Source organism: Poeciliopsis prolifica, unplaced genomic scaffold, assembly GCF_027474105.1.
Source record: "Poeciliopsis prolifica strain line A6 unplaced genomic scaffold, Auburn_PproV2 SCAFFOLD067, whole genome shotgun sequence".
In the NCBI taxonomy this organism is placed as follows: domain Eukaryota; kingdom Metazoa; phylum Chordata; class Actinopteri; order Cyprinodontiformes; family Poeciliidae; genus Poeciliopsis; species Poeciliopsis prolifica.
In genome coordinates this window covers 811506-826484 of record NW_026562442.1, presented here as the reverse complement: position 1 = coordinate 826484, position 14979 = coordinate 811506, and the positions used below count along the sequence as shown (strand labels likewise).

Below are 14979 nucleotides of genomic sequence, written 5' to 3'. Positions count from 1 at the left end.
TAGAAAATGAAACGGAAGGACATGAGGAATAACAAACAACTTTTTGACAATTTGAGAATAAAACCTGGAAATACAAACGATTTCATACAATCTCAGTTTTTCCATACCTTTCCAGGCCTGGAGAATAGTAAATTAAAATTTTCGGCTTGTCCAGACTTGGCAGGAACTCTGTGAAATATAATGTCGGACAAAAATGTAAATGTTAAGCATTTTTCCTTCAGAGTTCGCTGCTAAATGAGAACGGACCCCATCCAAACACTGGAGTATGAATTATAAACTTAAGGATCCAAAAAAATCTCCTTCACGCAGGCAGTTCCATGAACTCTCAAACAAATTCATAAATAATTGTGAAAAGATATATTTTATTGAACATACAGCAACATAAAAAAACATCACATTTCAGTCGTCCAAAAGCAGAGCTTCCTGTCGCCGCCAACCACACAGAGCGGCAACATCCGGTGCCAACTGAGGCCCGATCCGACTGACGACGATCCGAGCATAACGGGCTGCAACGATGTAGGAAATAAGCGTCAACGGCAATGAAGTAAGAGCAGCCGCCTGTCTGGTTGAGGTGAAAACCTACCTGTGGGTGACCAAGATGATGGATGAAAACCTGACTGCTGACTTTTCCAGGACAGCCGGTGGTGGCGAAGAGGTTTTCATTGACAAAGGACCACCTGAAAAGAAAAATGATTAGTTGTAACAACTGGATTTATTTGGGAAATATATATTTTAGACATGAATACAGTAATAGTACTGTAGGTAATGATCACCTGTTACAGCCTTTGTTAGTTTTGCTCCTACAAATGACTCAAAGTCTTCTGGAGAGAAATGTTGAGAGGACAGATTAGGTCCTTCAGACACTGTTTTCTGCTCCAGCTCTCACACTGCGCTCTCCTTTCTTTCATGTGGGTAAATTATGCAAACTCGCCTCATTTTTTTTTTCTTTTTTTAAACAGTTACACTGTGTGGCATTATTTAAAATGACACCAGTCAAATGCAATATGATAAGCAACGACTGGGGTAAAGTTAGCCTTCCTGTTTACTCTGTAGAATCCAGTACAGAATGGGTGACAAACATATCAAAAGATATGAATTTTTGAAGTAATTATGAGTTTTGGCGTATCACAAACAGAAATGTTTTAGTTAATAAAAAAATTGCAACACACTGAAGCCAACATGTTCCACAAATCGTGGATCCCTTTCAGGATCAAAATTTAACAGATAAAGGAGACAGTGTGTTACCTGAAAAGTCGTGCTTTGTCTTTATGAGCCGGCCGTTTCTCCTGAGGGTAACTGGATGAATAACACATGAATCAGACGTTCTGTAGATGAACGAATGAAGCTTCGCCTCGTCCTTCCCTCACCTGGAGCGAGTGATGTCCCAGATCAGCCAATCGTTGCCCACCACGGCGCCGACCTTGATGGTGTTTGTGAGGCACCAGTCGGCGGACATGAGCGGCCCTCTGTGCCCGCAGTCCAGCGACAGAATGGCCTGCTGGGTAACCAGGTCGTAAAAGCGAATCGTCCCCTTCTTCTCCGCCACCATTAACTGATCAGCAAAGACGTGCCAGAAGAGGTCAGTTTGTGCAAACTGACCGCTGTGGCTCCCAGTTAGCATGTTAAATGTAAACGTTAATGATAAGACACAAAAACCAAAAGGCGAAAGCCGCTATTGCAGCAAAAAGAATGATTTTAGGAGACCCATGTAAGCAGAGAGAAACTAAACATATCTGGAAAACAACACATCTTTAATATCATTTTTCACAAATAAATGTTGAAATAAAAAACATAGAATTTTTATAAAATTACTTCTCTACTGGTTGAAAATGATCAGGTCTTAATAAACAAGCTCTGGAGTACTTAAGACATAGCTTGTTACCAACAAAAGAAATTAAATTGCAAGGTTTCTCCCAGTGTTGGTGCAGCGAGTCATTTATTCACTGCCGTGTTTTTAAGTTAAGAAATGTTTAAAGTTGACAGGAAATTAGAAAAAAATAAAATAAAATAATAATAAAATCGCTTGATAATCATGTGCTATTAGAAGATTAATGCTTGAATATTGACTATAAGGTATTATAAAAATACAAACATTTAAAAATAATTGAATTCGTTTTGCTTAACCTGGTGGAAACCCTGAATTAGAAAAATGTTCATCGTTCAATACAAACAAGTCAAGTTTAACAAAAAAATTTAAGTAAAAAAATCACAAAACTGATGTTTTTTTAGACTTTACGTGAAAGTTTGTTCAACAAAATACTGACAAAGATAAAGATAAACAGAATATAACAAAATTTCTGTCTTTGAGAAGGAAAAAAATCCAAAGAAAACTCAAATTTATCTGAGAAAAACCCTGCAACAGTGAAGCACGGTGGCGTAGGGATGATGATTTGGGCCTTCATTGAGAACAAATCAATGTTCTTATGTCCTGAAAAGCTAAGATTAATAAACAGGCGTGTACTTTCTTTTTTCTCTAACAATACATTCAAATATGAGTTTCTGTGCTGTAGATGTGATTGTCATAAAAATATACATAATTCATTCAGACAGAAGAAACGTAATAAACACTTTAGAGTTCAGTTTATGTTTTAGAAAAAGGACAAATATTTATTTAGCTCATCTGAGACTAAAATAGTATTTTGAAAATGGTTGAAAACAACACCTTGAATACTTCCTGTGGGTGCCAGCAGACGCTCATCCCTGGAGAGCGAAGCCTCAGGACGGCCGTTTCATTCCCGTCCAGGTCCCACAGCCTGAAATTAACACAATTAAAATACTTCACTAAAAACACTAAAAATACTTGTTGTTTGACCTACTTTGATTTTAGAAATGATTGGGAAAAAACAAGCCTGTGTGAGATTAATCTTCTGCAATTAGTGACGTGACAGACTAATTCCTGTTGACATGTGAACAGCTTTTGGTCTGAAACCTGCAAAAGATCAGTGCTTTCTCCTAATTAATGCCTAAATATAGCCTCAAACCAGGAACCAGACTCGGATGCTTACGTAATAATAACAGAAGGAATTCGCTTTCCAATGCTCCCCATTTACAAACATCCTCGACTCTGACTGATATAATCCCAAATAATCCTTTTTTCACAAACAGTACGCCCAATTATCCTCTTTTTGGAGCGTTGAGATTGCACAACAGGGCTTTAATGGATCACATTCAAGATTACGCTGCCCCTAATTCATCAAACCTCTACTGAACACAGGCTTCCCATTTTTCCAGGATTTTTTTTCCTTCACTGACAGAGGAAACGACAGCCGGAGCAGCGCTACGCTTCATCCGGACGGCAGCCGGTGGTTGGATGTGGGCGGCTCACTTACGTCAGGCGGAGGAAAGCGAGCGCGATCGAAATTCGGTGAAAATGAAACAGAAAGCACAGCCTGACCTCTGTTGTTCCTCGATTCATGCTCAGCCGAAGAAAACACTGGAATGCTACTAAAGTCTAAGAAATAACCTCAAAAACGTATCTAGACGTAAATTTCTCAATAAAGATATTTACATTTTCCTGTTTTATCAAGTTAGGGGATTTTATGTGACCACACAAAAATGCACATAAAATTGATGACAAAATATTTTAAAATATAAACAAGAAACTCCACCCAGTATACATTCTCCATTGTGAAACATGGTGGTGGCAGCATTGTGTTTCACAGAGTTCTGCAACAAAGTGCAGCCAAAATAAAATCTTCCCATATTTATAAAACTGCTAGAAACAAACTCCATCAGTCTTGGAGTAGTAATTGAAACAAAAGGTTTTACACAGTATTTCTAAGAGGCAGGGTGCAAGCCACACCTTTCAGATTTTTATTTGTAAAATTACTGTTAGAACCACCCTGGGTTTATACAGGCTCCAGCAACTCAAATTTAACTTAAGACAACTATGAATAAAATTTAAGACCTTTATCACGACCCAAATCACGGCTTGTTAGCTACATCGCATGATAGCTACTTTTTTCACCTCTAAGAGCTACCTAGCCAGACAGAGCTACCTGGCTCTCTCGATAGCCATACGATAGCTGCTAAAGCCATTAGCAGCTTGTTACCAGTAGCTTTAACCACATAAAACTGGGACATTTCTGGGATCTTTTTGTGGTTCTTGTCAGTCGCGTTGAGCTTCTCACATGGCATATAGCTCTCTAACTAGCTACGCAAAAAGTTACATGTCAACTGCTAATAGCTTGTGTGTATGCTAGCCAGCTAGCTGGCAAACATGCTTGCTAGCTAGGTTAATTGCCTTGAGTCACAGCTTGTTCTCAGCTGCTAACAGCGTGTTTTTGGTTGCCTACCTTGAGTTACAGCCTGATAGTTAGCTGCCAAGTGCTAACAGCTTGTTTGTTTACTTGCTAACCAGTTTAACTATGTGGCTGTCAACTGCTAACAGGTTGTTTGATTAATTGCCTTGAGTCACAGCTTGATAGCTCACTGGTAACAAACAGCTTTTTGCTTGCTAGTTAACTAGTTAACCACCTTGAATCTCAATTTGCTAGCAATCACTAGCATCTTAATCGTAGCCTTTATCGCTTAGAGTCACAGAACGCAATGAGTGAAGATTTTGCTATGAGGAAAATTCCTGCAAGAAAAAAAAACTACATAAACTATATAGGATTAAATTTTTTCTGCAGTGACAAGATTTAAGACTTGAGATTAATCAAATTGATTAATGCATCACTGTCCCTCCATATTTACTGATTACTTTGTGTTTTGTTTCACCTGAAATCCTAAGATATACTGAAGTTTGTGGTTCGAGCATGACAAAAAGGGATTAAGTTTGAGGTATTAATACTTTTATAGAGGAGGTTGCTTTGTTCCATCCCGTGGCGTGAGTGAGGACATCCCCCATGTCTCCTGCTGGAACAGAGTCCCATCAAAAGTCGGGGCTTCTTTTCGCTAGTGGAGAAGAAACCCACTAGACCGCAAGAGGAAAACAACAACTACACCCTGTTCTTTCTGACCGGGTGCCAAGCGGAGCTCAATCGCACGGAATACCACCAACAGCCAAACTTTGGTCAACCGCGCTGCCCTGCGAACGGAGAGCAGCGGCTCTCCACAAAAACAGAACCTCTGCAGGAAGAGGTGAAAGACGTAAGGCGACGGCACTCCGTGCGCCGCAGAGTTGAAAAGGTCGCCTGAGGTCCTGTATCGTCTTATCAAAGTGTGAAGAAAAACAGCAGAGGCCTCACAGTTTGCTCAGTGCTTCCAGTAAATGGGGAAACGAGAGCCATTGCCGGTGCTCTTAAAGGGAGAAGAGTAAATAATTAAAAGTGTCTCTCTGGACGGAGCTAACGGGGTCAAACTGTGTAAATCAGGAGTCTGCTTCCTTTGTTATTTTATGTTTTTGCTGTTTTCCTCTGCAGAATAGATGTTTCCCAGAATAAATATCCTTAGATAAGTACGGCTGAAAAATATATCAGTCGATGTTGAAAATTATTGATTCATTTTTTGTTTTAAATATCTAAAATACTGCAAACATTTATTGTTTTATCCAGTTTTCACTCCCCACTGTTGTTTTTTTTAGTTTTAGGCAGTTATGAGGTTCAGCAGTCAAACCTGAAACTGCTGCTGCGCAAGTTACGAAACAGACTGTTACTAGGTAACCATGGAATGAGCGAGTTGCTAGGTAACCAAAGAGTGAGTTGATTCCACAAACTTCGCTCAGCTGTGATTGGTGGAGCGGCTAAAGTCTTTCTTCTGCCTACTTTCCCAGAATGCTGTGGGGTTCTGAATCAGAGTTCAACAATATCATTGGATATTATTGATTGATATTGGTCCACGTCTATCACAATATATATTGCTATGAATTAGTTTATGAACAAAACAAGTTCATAAAATAAATTTTTTTTGTCAGCATCGAGAAAGAACAAGTATTATTGATTATTGACTTTTCTCACTTCTGAAACCAATGCAGAGGATTTATTAAACAGTGCTAAATTGACTTAAATGTTTGGGTTTTTTAAATTAAAACTTAATTTGATAACTTTGCACCAGTACAGCACACTTTAAAACACCAGTAGCTTCACAAGGTTGGTCAAAGACTTAAAAAACAAAACAATTTTAATTTGTTCAGTCAGTTAAATTAGGAGAATAACAGCCAATATAAAATAAATAATAAAAAACCTGAAACAATAAGTTAATTATCTTGATAAAAGATCTGAAAATAAACTGCAGCATTGCTTTAAATGGCTCAGGAAGTACAATTATAAATTCTGAATATGGTGTGAAATAAAATAATAATAAGGGATAAAGCATAGAATTAGACTGAATAGATCTGCACCAATCCAAAAAACTAGATTTTTTTTCCATTCTGTATTTTTCTGTGCATCTCTTTGATAAATGGTACAATAAATGCCTGTGCGTGATTCTATTCAATATTTGATTAAAACTGTCTGTTTAACAAATGCATCTAAAGTGAAAAGGCTTCAACAGTTTCATTCAGAAAGGATGAGATAATATGGCAGCTGTGACGTGTTTTTCCTAACAGAACACATGCAGACACAGATAAGGCTCCGGGGTCTGGACCAGGCCCAGCTCAGAGCTGCAGGTGTGTGTTATCTGAGTTCAGCCGAGAACTCCGTCAACTCCAGATCCTCCCAGGACTCTGCAGTGCGGCCTTCTGACCTCTAGGTGGCACGCCCCCCTCCCTCGCCCCGTTAACTCCACCCTGCTCCACCCGCAGCGCGGCTCAGACTCCATCCAGCCTGAGGAAGTGGAGTGCGGCTCCCCGCCTTGATGCAGCGGCGTCAGGTTGCATACCGACTGCAGCAGAGTTCCCAACGCTGCAGGAGACGGCGATGACAAAACTAAGCAAACTTATAGTGGAGGCTGTCCTGCCAAAGCCAACAGACTGACGGAGAGGTCGTGAACTGACACATGCTGACATAAACCTCCCTTCCTCCCTTTCTGAGCGGCCGCCGCTCTGTGATCGGCGCTCGGTCTGTGTGGGCTGACTGGAAGGACGCTCCTTCGCCGCTAACCTGATCTGTCCTAATATTTCCGCCCCGCTCTTCCTCCAGCGTCCCGTATTTTCTCATCATGACAGCGTTTAAATCTTTCAGCAGATGGAGCGCTCTCCTGTTTTCTCTGGACGCCCGGCGGAGGGAGGGGAGGCGGTTAAGGAGGAGGGATTTTAATCTGGTGTGATCCAGGGCAATCACCAAGTATTTCCTCTGATTAACTGATAAAAATGCTGCTTCAACGTTTTAAAGACCCTTCAAATAATTAAGCTTTCATTTTTATCCAGATCTACTTTAATTAACTAATTAGGCCCATAAAGTAAGAAAGCAGAAAGAAACAATAGGAAAGTAAAAACAAATTAATCCAATTCAGTTCAGCTTTCTAACTCAAGTTAAAAAAAATTGTTGCTCAATAGTTCAGTATTGCAAATTATTTAAGAGTGGCAAGTTATTAAATATGGACTGATGGATGAACATAAATACATTGCGCTAAATATAATCAAGCAAATTACTGAAGGTAAAAGCATTTCCACAATGTGGAGATAACTCAAGAGATTGGGAAAGAACAACTGCGAAACCTTAAGAAAACCATCAACCACTTCCTGCGTTTCTACTGCACAATTTGAACTTACAAAAATTAAATTGCTTCATGGAAACATGGCGATTTAGAAAGAATAAACAGTTTCTGCACAACGTTTTGCAGTATTTCTCAATTAAAGCATCTTTTGAGTCATGAATCATGTTACTACTGAAGGAAACGACAAAGAAGATGACAGGAAGTGGTAGTAGGATGATGGTTAGTTTTTGAACTTTTCAGAGCAAAGAGAAAACAACATAAAGGCTGAACTCTAAAAGTCGTGTATTTTGAGAAGCGAGTGATTTTCCCATGATGCCTAGCGCCTGCTGTAGCAGCCGGTGGACGCAATGCTAAAATGCAATAAAGTGAGGTTGCTACGACAACAATGTGAGCCCAACAAACAGTTACGCCAAGCAGTAATTAATGCTAAAGGCAGCCCAAATTAATGGTGGGGTGACCTTTTTGATTTTGGACTTTGTAATTGGTTTACAGTTGAAAACGTGAAAGAAAGTGTAAAACGATAGCAGAGGTTCGAATAAAACGTTTACGACCCAATTAGAGGTGGAAATCATTAGATTGATGGTTGAACTAGAAAAGGATGGAAAGAAACGAAGCTGAGAGCTGCAGCTTCCTGTTCAGGTTCTGTCCCTCCGCTGACCCTGGCTACTGACAGTTTTTTCCCTCTCCCAAACTTAATTGAAGAGGAAAATTTAGGAACCTCGTTACAAACTCTTCCCCCTTTAGAGGGGAAAAACCTCTGTGCAGCTAATTGGCTTTCCATATTTAACAAATTAACCAGAAATGCTACAAAGCAGCTCAGCGGAGCATGTTGTGCTTAGCATCGGGTTTCACCGTGGAAACACAGTCAGGACTTTCTGCACCATTAACAAAGAACAGGACTGAAAATCAGAAGCTGGGAACACGCGGAGGAGCGGAAACCAAGCGGCTCGGACCTGCAAGTGTGGTCATCGCTGACGGAAGCGATCTGTTTCCCCTCGGTGGGCTCGAACACCAAATGGTTAATGTAGCTGCTGTGGCCCTCCATCACCTGGGCGAAGCAGAGAGGAGACAGTCAGTAAAACTGAGCAGAGCTGGCTGCATATCTGCTTTCTGTGTGTGTGTGTGTGGTTACATTTCCTGTTTAACTAAGTAGCAAATGTCTGCGCTAAGTAGAGAGAAAGCTCCCCGTCTGAAGACCAGAGCAGTTCCAGATGTTGGGATACCTTGACTTCGTTCTGATCCTGCAGATCAGAAGTCAGCAGGCGTATTTTTCTGTCAGCCGCCGCCGTGCAGAACCTGCAGAGAGGAAGACAAGACGTAACAATAAACAAAAAGAGGGAACAGAAAACACCCTGGGTGACAGACGACATCTCCCAATCAGAGTCTGTGTGTGGCAGGAACTTGGAACGGGATCGTCGGCGGGGGAACGCTGCCAGGGATACTGGAAGATAAACACAGAGAGAAACAAGACGGCTCACGCCATCTACGTGTGTCTTTGTTGGAAACCCGGTGCCGAGCCGCGGAGAGGACTTTCCCCTCTAATCAGTCCTCGTACAAACCAGCGCCTGCAATTACTCACACAATTATACTAACTCACTTATGACAGGAAAAACACACACGCATCACCAGTATAAACAGACAGCGCTTCACACATTTTCAGGCGCAGGCAAATGGATTTGGCATGATGTCATTATAAATATCCCTCAGACAGCTTTGCCTCTGCAGCAGGTTAGATAAAACACACGCAGGACGTTACAGAACGTTACAGCCTGCACTTTTTGGCACGTCGGCTTTCCTATAAAAGAACATTTACACACTGATGTGAGACAGAAAACCACTTTAAAAGCCATCAACAACGGTGTTTTTCCCTAAATATTAATTAAAATTTCATCACTTTTTATCTGATGATAATAAAAGTGCATTTCTGACATTTCAGGAAATAGTTTAATACCAAAGAACTGCGTTTCTACTCATTTTTCACAAGGAAACTAAGTTAATTTCTCTTCTTTAAACTTTCATTTAAATACAAAAGTTCATCTTCCTTCAGAAGGAAAAATAAAACCCTTTTCGCCTTAAATCTAAAATGGTCACAAACAGATCGATGGTTCTTGTAGTTTAATCAGGCATTTAAAAAGGGCACATATTGTGTAAAATTCACATTTTGCACGTTTTTGGTCCATCTGCTGCTGTGTTTTTGGTTCTCTGTGTCTGGAAAATGAGCCGTTTTAGAAACCTTTTGAATGTAACATCACAAGTCAGCAGGCGTTTTCCCTGTTGCCTAGCAACCTCAGAAACCAAGCTCGTTACCTAGCAACCCCAGTGAATTTCCAGTATGTTTGGTCAGGTGGTTTTATCACCGTTTCGCTGAACGGAGTGATTGGTTATTGACTTACATTCTAGAAATCATTTGTTACATTCTTGCTTGTTGAGCAGGAGGCTCTACTGATGCTTTTCAAAGATGAATAGGTGGATAATTGCGCATCTGTCTGCAGCCATTTTCACGTGTGAGTGTAAATGATGAGTTGGGGGGCGTGGCCAGCAGATTATTCGGATTTAAAGTGGCAGAGGCCCTGAAACAGCTCATCCTGATAGGAGCTCAAAATAGGTACATTTATCTAAAAGTGACTTTGTGCAAAAAATGTAATACACATGTTTTGTATAGACCTAAGAAAAATGGAGCTCTGTTAATCCCATCTGTGGCCATCCTGGGAAGACCGTGAACTTTGACCTCCATGGTTTGAGTGTCGACTCTCGAAGAAGAGCCGGTTGCTCGCAAGTTGGCCGCCGTATTTACTAGATGACAGCCAAGCTTGAAAACTTAGCGTGTGCAGTGGAAGTCAGTGGTTTTAATAGACGTCAGGCCTGTTTTTCAACACAAGCTGCAGTGGTGGCAGCTCAGCCGCCCCCCCTACCCCTTTCGCCTCCCATCAGGCCTGTGAGAACGCTGGACTTTTCCTGGAAGGCACAGCTACGTGCCGATTGAAGGGAGAGCTTGAACCTGAGCGGGTTCTCATCAGCACAATAACATGTGCGCACGTCACAGCGCTGGCTCGAGGGTCCTGTGGAGTAAACCACAGAAGGCCAGGAATTAGCGCTGCCTTTCCTTTCCAATTACACAGAGCCTGCGCGCCTCCAGGGGGAATGCAGATCCTTCACATCCACAGCTCCAATCAGGTGGAAACTCTACTTTCTAATAATCCCTAGCTGCGCCGACTCCCCACCTGAAACAACTTGGCTGCGGTCCTGGACGAGTGACAGCGAGGAGTGCTGATGAATACTTTCGGACAGCGTGACTGACACGCTCTCCCAGAAAGAAAGAAAAAAAAAAAACGATTCTGCTATTTTACAAGTCACAGATGTCGGCTTTTCAGGACGGAAGCGGAGGATAGCTCGACACGCTGTAATCCTCCAGCAACAGTCTGATGACATCTTACATAACACCCCTCTCTACACCGTCACATACTAACCCTACTGTAGTGAACAACACCTCCTCATGTGGTTTTTCAGAAAAACAGCAAATCGGTCACCACATGGCAGGATATTGAAGCTCTTAATATCTAAACGTCTTTACTAAACGTAGTAAAGACGAGTGTCTGAAGATTTACAGGTGGTTGCCGATGTCAGTGGGCAGACTGGTTTGAGGCGACAGACACCCACTCGTTACAATCAGGGTGTGCAGAACACAACCAGTGAGCAGAGAATAGATCAAGCCTTGATGCAGCTGAGCTACAACAGCAGCAGACCACACCCAATACCACTCCAATACCTAAAAGAGTTCGATTTGTTACATTTTTAGCTGATGTGGATTGTTTTCCCACTCCACTGTGTCAAACGAACTAATTAAAAAACCTGCTCCTCTCCTCGCCTGTGGTGGCGCTGCACCAAGAACCATTGCAGGAAATGACTAAATAACCTCTGAAGAATAAGACATGAGTGCAACTTCCTTTCACAAAATGAAGACAAAGATGGAGTGGTGTCACATTTTAGCGGTTGTAGGATTTCTCTCTTGTCTTTCATCCTGCTAGAGCAAGGCTCTCATGTTTGACTCTTGTGGTTGCTTAACTGGTATTTACCCACAATGCTCTGCACTATAACCCACTCTTACAATCTCAGGTCTACTTGTATCCATATACGAAACAAACCAGAGCTCTCTTTAATCGAGTCCTAGATTTGTAGGTAGACTAGAGTTGGCTTTCTTTGGTCGATTGCACTCTCACAGTTCCCCAAACAAACCAAACTTTACATAAACTGAAGCGGGATTAAAGAAAACAAAACAGGACTGGTGTGAAGGCACCAAAACTTGAGAGGTGGTCCAGTATTAGACATTCGTTTTTAAAATGGTAAATCCTGAAAAATAGAAGTTTGACTTTTTTCTCCGAATTCAGAGAAAAGTCAATTATTTTCTTTTTTTTATGTGGCTCTGTTCTTCTTCCACATAAATGTATGAGTTTTAATAAATCAATCAAAAAGCAGATTTAAGCTCAACAAAGTGCTTTGAGAATAAAAATCACTGAATAGATGTGGTCTCATTTAAAACATATATTTTAGAGGACAAAATACTTAGTGTTGTACCTAAGGAAGAATGCAATAAGATTTTAATAAAGAAGTAATAATTCATGAATTACATGGACTTGTAACAAGAAAATAAATCAGTTCAGTGGCCTAAAATGACCACAGATTGACTAAACCAATAATCAATTATTTGATTATTTGTGGTATTTTTGTTGTCTTTTCTGTTCAGAAGAGTTTATAGGTCAAATTATTTCACAAACACACCAACCATGGGATGTTGTTGCTAAAAGTGGTGAAAAGCATCACAGCAGCTTGAGCTCGTATGTCAGAGACTGGCGACAGGTTTGAGCCGCCGCCTGCAGCGGCTCCCTGCTGCGTTTTATCCGATTTATGATGAGTTGGAGCGATCTAGCACTGCTACATCACTTAGAAAACTGATTGAGACTCTGCTCAGTTTACTCTTCCTGCCCGTTGCTGAAAACTGTCCAACTGAAGGGATCTGGTTGCCACGCAAATTTAGTGACGCGAGTTGAATTAAATCAAACCAGAGATGAGGTAAGGTGGGAAGAAAAGGTTATTTTTCTATATTTATTATTGCTTGATAGTGAAAATTACCAGCTTAACTGATTATCTCATGAGTAATACTTACATAAATACAGCTAATTGAAAACCTCCTGGTTTTTCCACCAAATGTTGATTTCTGAACTCTTCCTAAGTTAAAACATTAGTACTGTTGTTTCTAAATGAATATAAACTTGTTTCCTTTGCATTATTTGAGCTCTGAAAGCGCAGCATCTTTTTTGTTATTTTTGGTTGAAATTTCAGAGACATGTCAGTAGTTTATAAAATAAAAGAACAATGTTCATCTTACTCAAACATATTCCTATAAAAAGAAGTAAAATCAGAGAAACTGATCATTTTAAGTCATCTCTTAATGTTTTTCCAGAGCTGTAGAAGTAATAGCTTTGAGATTGTTTACTTTAATACATAAATACCAGTATTTATGTATTAAATACTACTATTTATGTATTAAAGTAAACTATTAAATATTTTTTGCCTATACATCCCATTTTTATTCTTGTAGTTCAACTTTCACAGGAAACAAAATTAATTTAATTACATTGGAAGAGGAAAAGAGCCAGTCTTTTCCAATCAGGCAGATATTAAACCTTACTTCCAGCTGTGTAGCACTTTGAGCCTCCAACTGAAAAAAGTCCTTTCAACAGCCAACTTACAGCACTAATCAAACACTTCCAAGCAAAGCATTTGGATTATCGCACCAATGAAGAAGCATCTGAGCAGCCAAGGGGCTCTTGTGGTTGATATTTCAGGAAAAATAAACTTAAACTCCTGAACATGGATGTCAGTGAAACCTTTGCATTGTGTGTGGGCTGCAAAACAAACAGCATATCTAATATGCTGCTACCAGTCAACATGTGAATTATCTTGAAAGGCGATACCTGATGGTGGGTATCCTGTCCAACCGCGACTCGGGACTCCAAGCCAAAGTGTCAACCCGCAAGTCATGATGAAAAGCTCGGAGAGCATTGAACTGGACCCCGTCCACCTCCATGTCCTCCTCCTGCGGAAGCAGATTCGTGTTTAACCGCAAAGACAAACAATGTGGTGGGTAAATCTGGCAGTGTGGAGCCGCATCTCTTACTTGGAAGAGGCAGGTGCCCACCACCACATACTGGTTTCCACCATAGGCCAGCAGAGAGGCAGGAGAACCCGAGCTGAAAGGGCTGAACTCGACCACATGGACATAGTCCTCACATGTCACGGTGTAGCTGGGACTGCGGGTCAGGTCCTCCTGCATGTTGGGATCTGGTAAAGTTGGCTTCAGGTCAGAGATCTACTGGAAACGCAGCAATAAAACAGGAAACAGACAAGCCACATTAGTTTGCAGAAGAACAATAAGCTTTGGCTGACACTGCAAAAGGCAGATTTTCATCTCTGAATAGACAGATACAGGTTGTTAAAATCAAACACAGATTCGGTCCAGTAGGAAAAGCAGAACCCATGCTAGAACATCATGTTACTACCACAATCCTCAATTTATTTTCCTGGAATTTTATGATTTTACCCAGAACAAAGCGCTTTATTCTGACACCTAAGCAACCAGTTCCCTACAGAGGACACCCAATAATCCCAGTATAAATAACACTATTTGGTGAAGGGTTCAGAGGCTTTTTTAGAGAACAGCAGTAAACATGGGATCCCAGGAACCTAACAGAAACATCAGGGTTAAATCCTGCAGAAGACTTGACACCTGGAGCTGAGGGATTCCATGCAAACTGACTAATCTGAAGATACTATGAAAGAAAAATGTGTAAAAAAATTAATGTGGGGACGTTTAATACAAATGTACTCTTTTTAATTTGTAAGATTGACTATGAACGCTTTTGTATCTTCCTGCTCTTGTCCATATTTGTAGGAACCAGGTGTTAATTTAATTATGAACATAATTTCCCTCCGATTTCCTGGAAGAAAGCTGTAATGATACACACCATCGTAACAAATGACCTATGTACAGCTTCTCCTGAAGTATGGCTGGTATCTGGTTTACTTTGGGACAAAATAAGCAGTTCATTTCGTCTTTTTTTAACTCAAACGTTTTCCTCTTTACTCAGACGACAGCTGGTGAAGCTAACCGTAAAAGTCACATGGATACGAAGTATAACGATTGTCAACTTTCATGGCCCAAATGGACCACAGATGAATTAGTTTCGTTAAAAGGGTTTGTTCATATCATAAACGCAAATATAACGTGAATATTTACCAAGTTGGTCTTTAAATGGGCTCGCTGAATCAAATACAGCGCGCATTGGGGGTGTTTTCTGCCCTACTTCCGCATACGTCACCGGAGCGTACCGTTTATTGTAGAAGTACGGGGGGTTCGGGTGATAGACAAACCCAAAAATATAGAGA

General features: G+C 40.8%; 1 protein-coding gene across 2 annotated transcripts; it reads right to left on the bottom strand.

Annotated features, from left to right (window-relative positions):
- Positions 1-342: 342 nt before the first annotated feature.
- nup37 (nucleoporin 37) lies at positions 343-14953 on the bottom strand. 2 transcript variants are annotated; one of them, XM_055020349.1, is made up of 10 exons: positions 14831-14953; positions 13712-13906; positions 13509-13630; positions 8760-8832; positions 8490-8584; positions 2663-2753; positions 1368-1552; positions 1246-1296; positions 584-677; positions 343-506 (listed from the first exon to the last, which is right to left on the bottom strand). In XM_055020349.1, the coding sequence occupies exons 2-10, from the start codon at positions 13865-13867 to the stop codon at positions 393-395; spliced, it is 981 nt and encodes a 326-aa protein (XP_054876324.1). In that variant the 5' UTR covers positions 13868-13906; positions 14831-14953; the 3' UTR covers positions 343-392. The 2 variants fall into 2 exon arrangements, with proteins under 2 accessions (XP_054876324.1, XP_054876325.1); XM_055020350.1 differs by having other exon boundaries at positions 13712-13903; positions 14831-14887.
- Between the last annotated feature and the right edge of the window lie 26 nt (positions 14954-14979).

What these genes read in the sequence shown, in the direction of transcription:
- nup37 (XM_055020349.1), bottom strand. Translation starts at nt 13,867, where the DNA reads ATGCAGGAGGACCTGACCCGCAGTCCCAGCTACACCGTGACATGTGAG. An exon ending in TGGGACATCACTCGCTCCAG is followed by an intron (nt 1,297 to 1,367) that starts GTGAGGGAAGGA and finishes TTATTCATCCAG; the next exon opens with TTACCCTCAGGAGAAACGGC. An exon ending in GACAAAGCACGACTTTTCAG is followed by an intron (nt 678 to 1,245) that starts GTAACACACTGT and finishes TTTTCTTTTCAG; the next exon opens with GTGGTCCTTTGTCAATGAAA.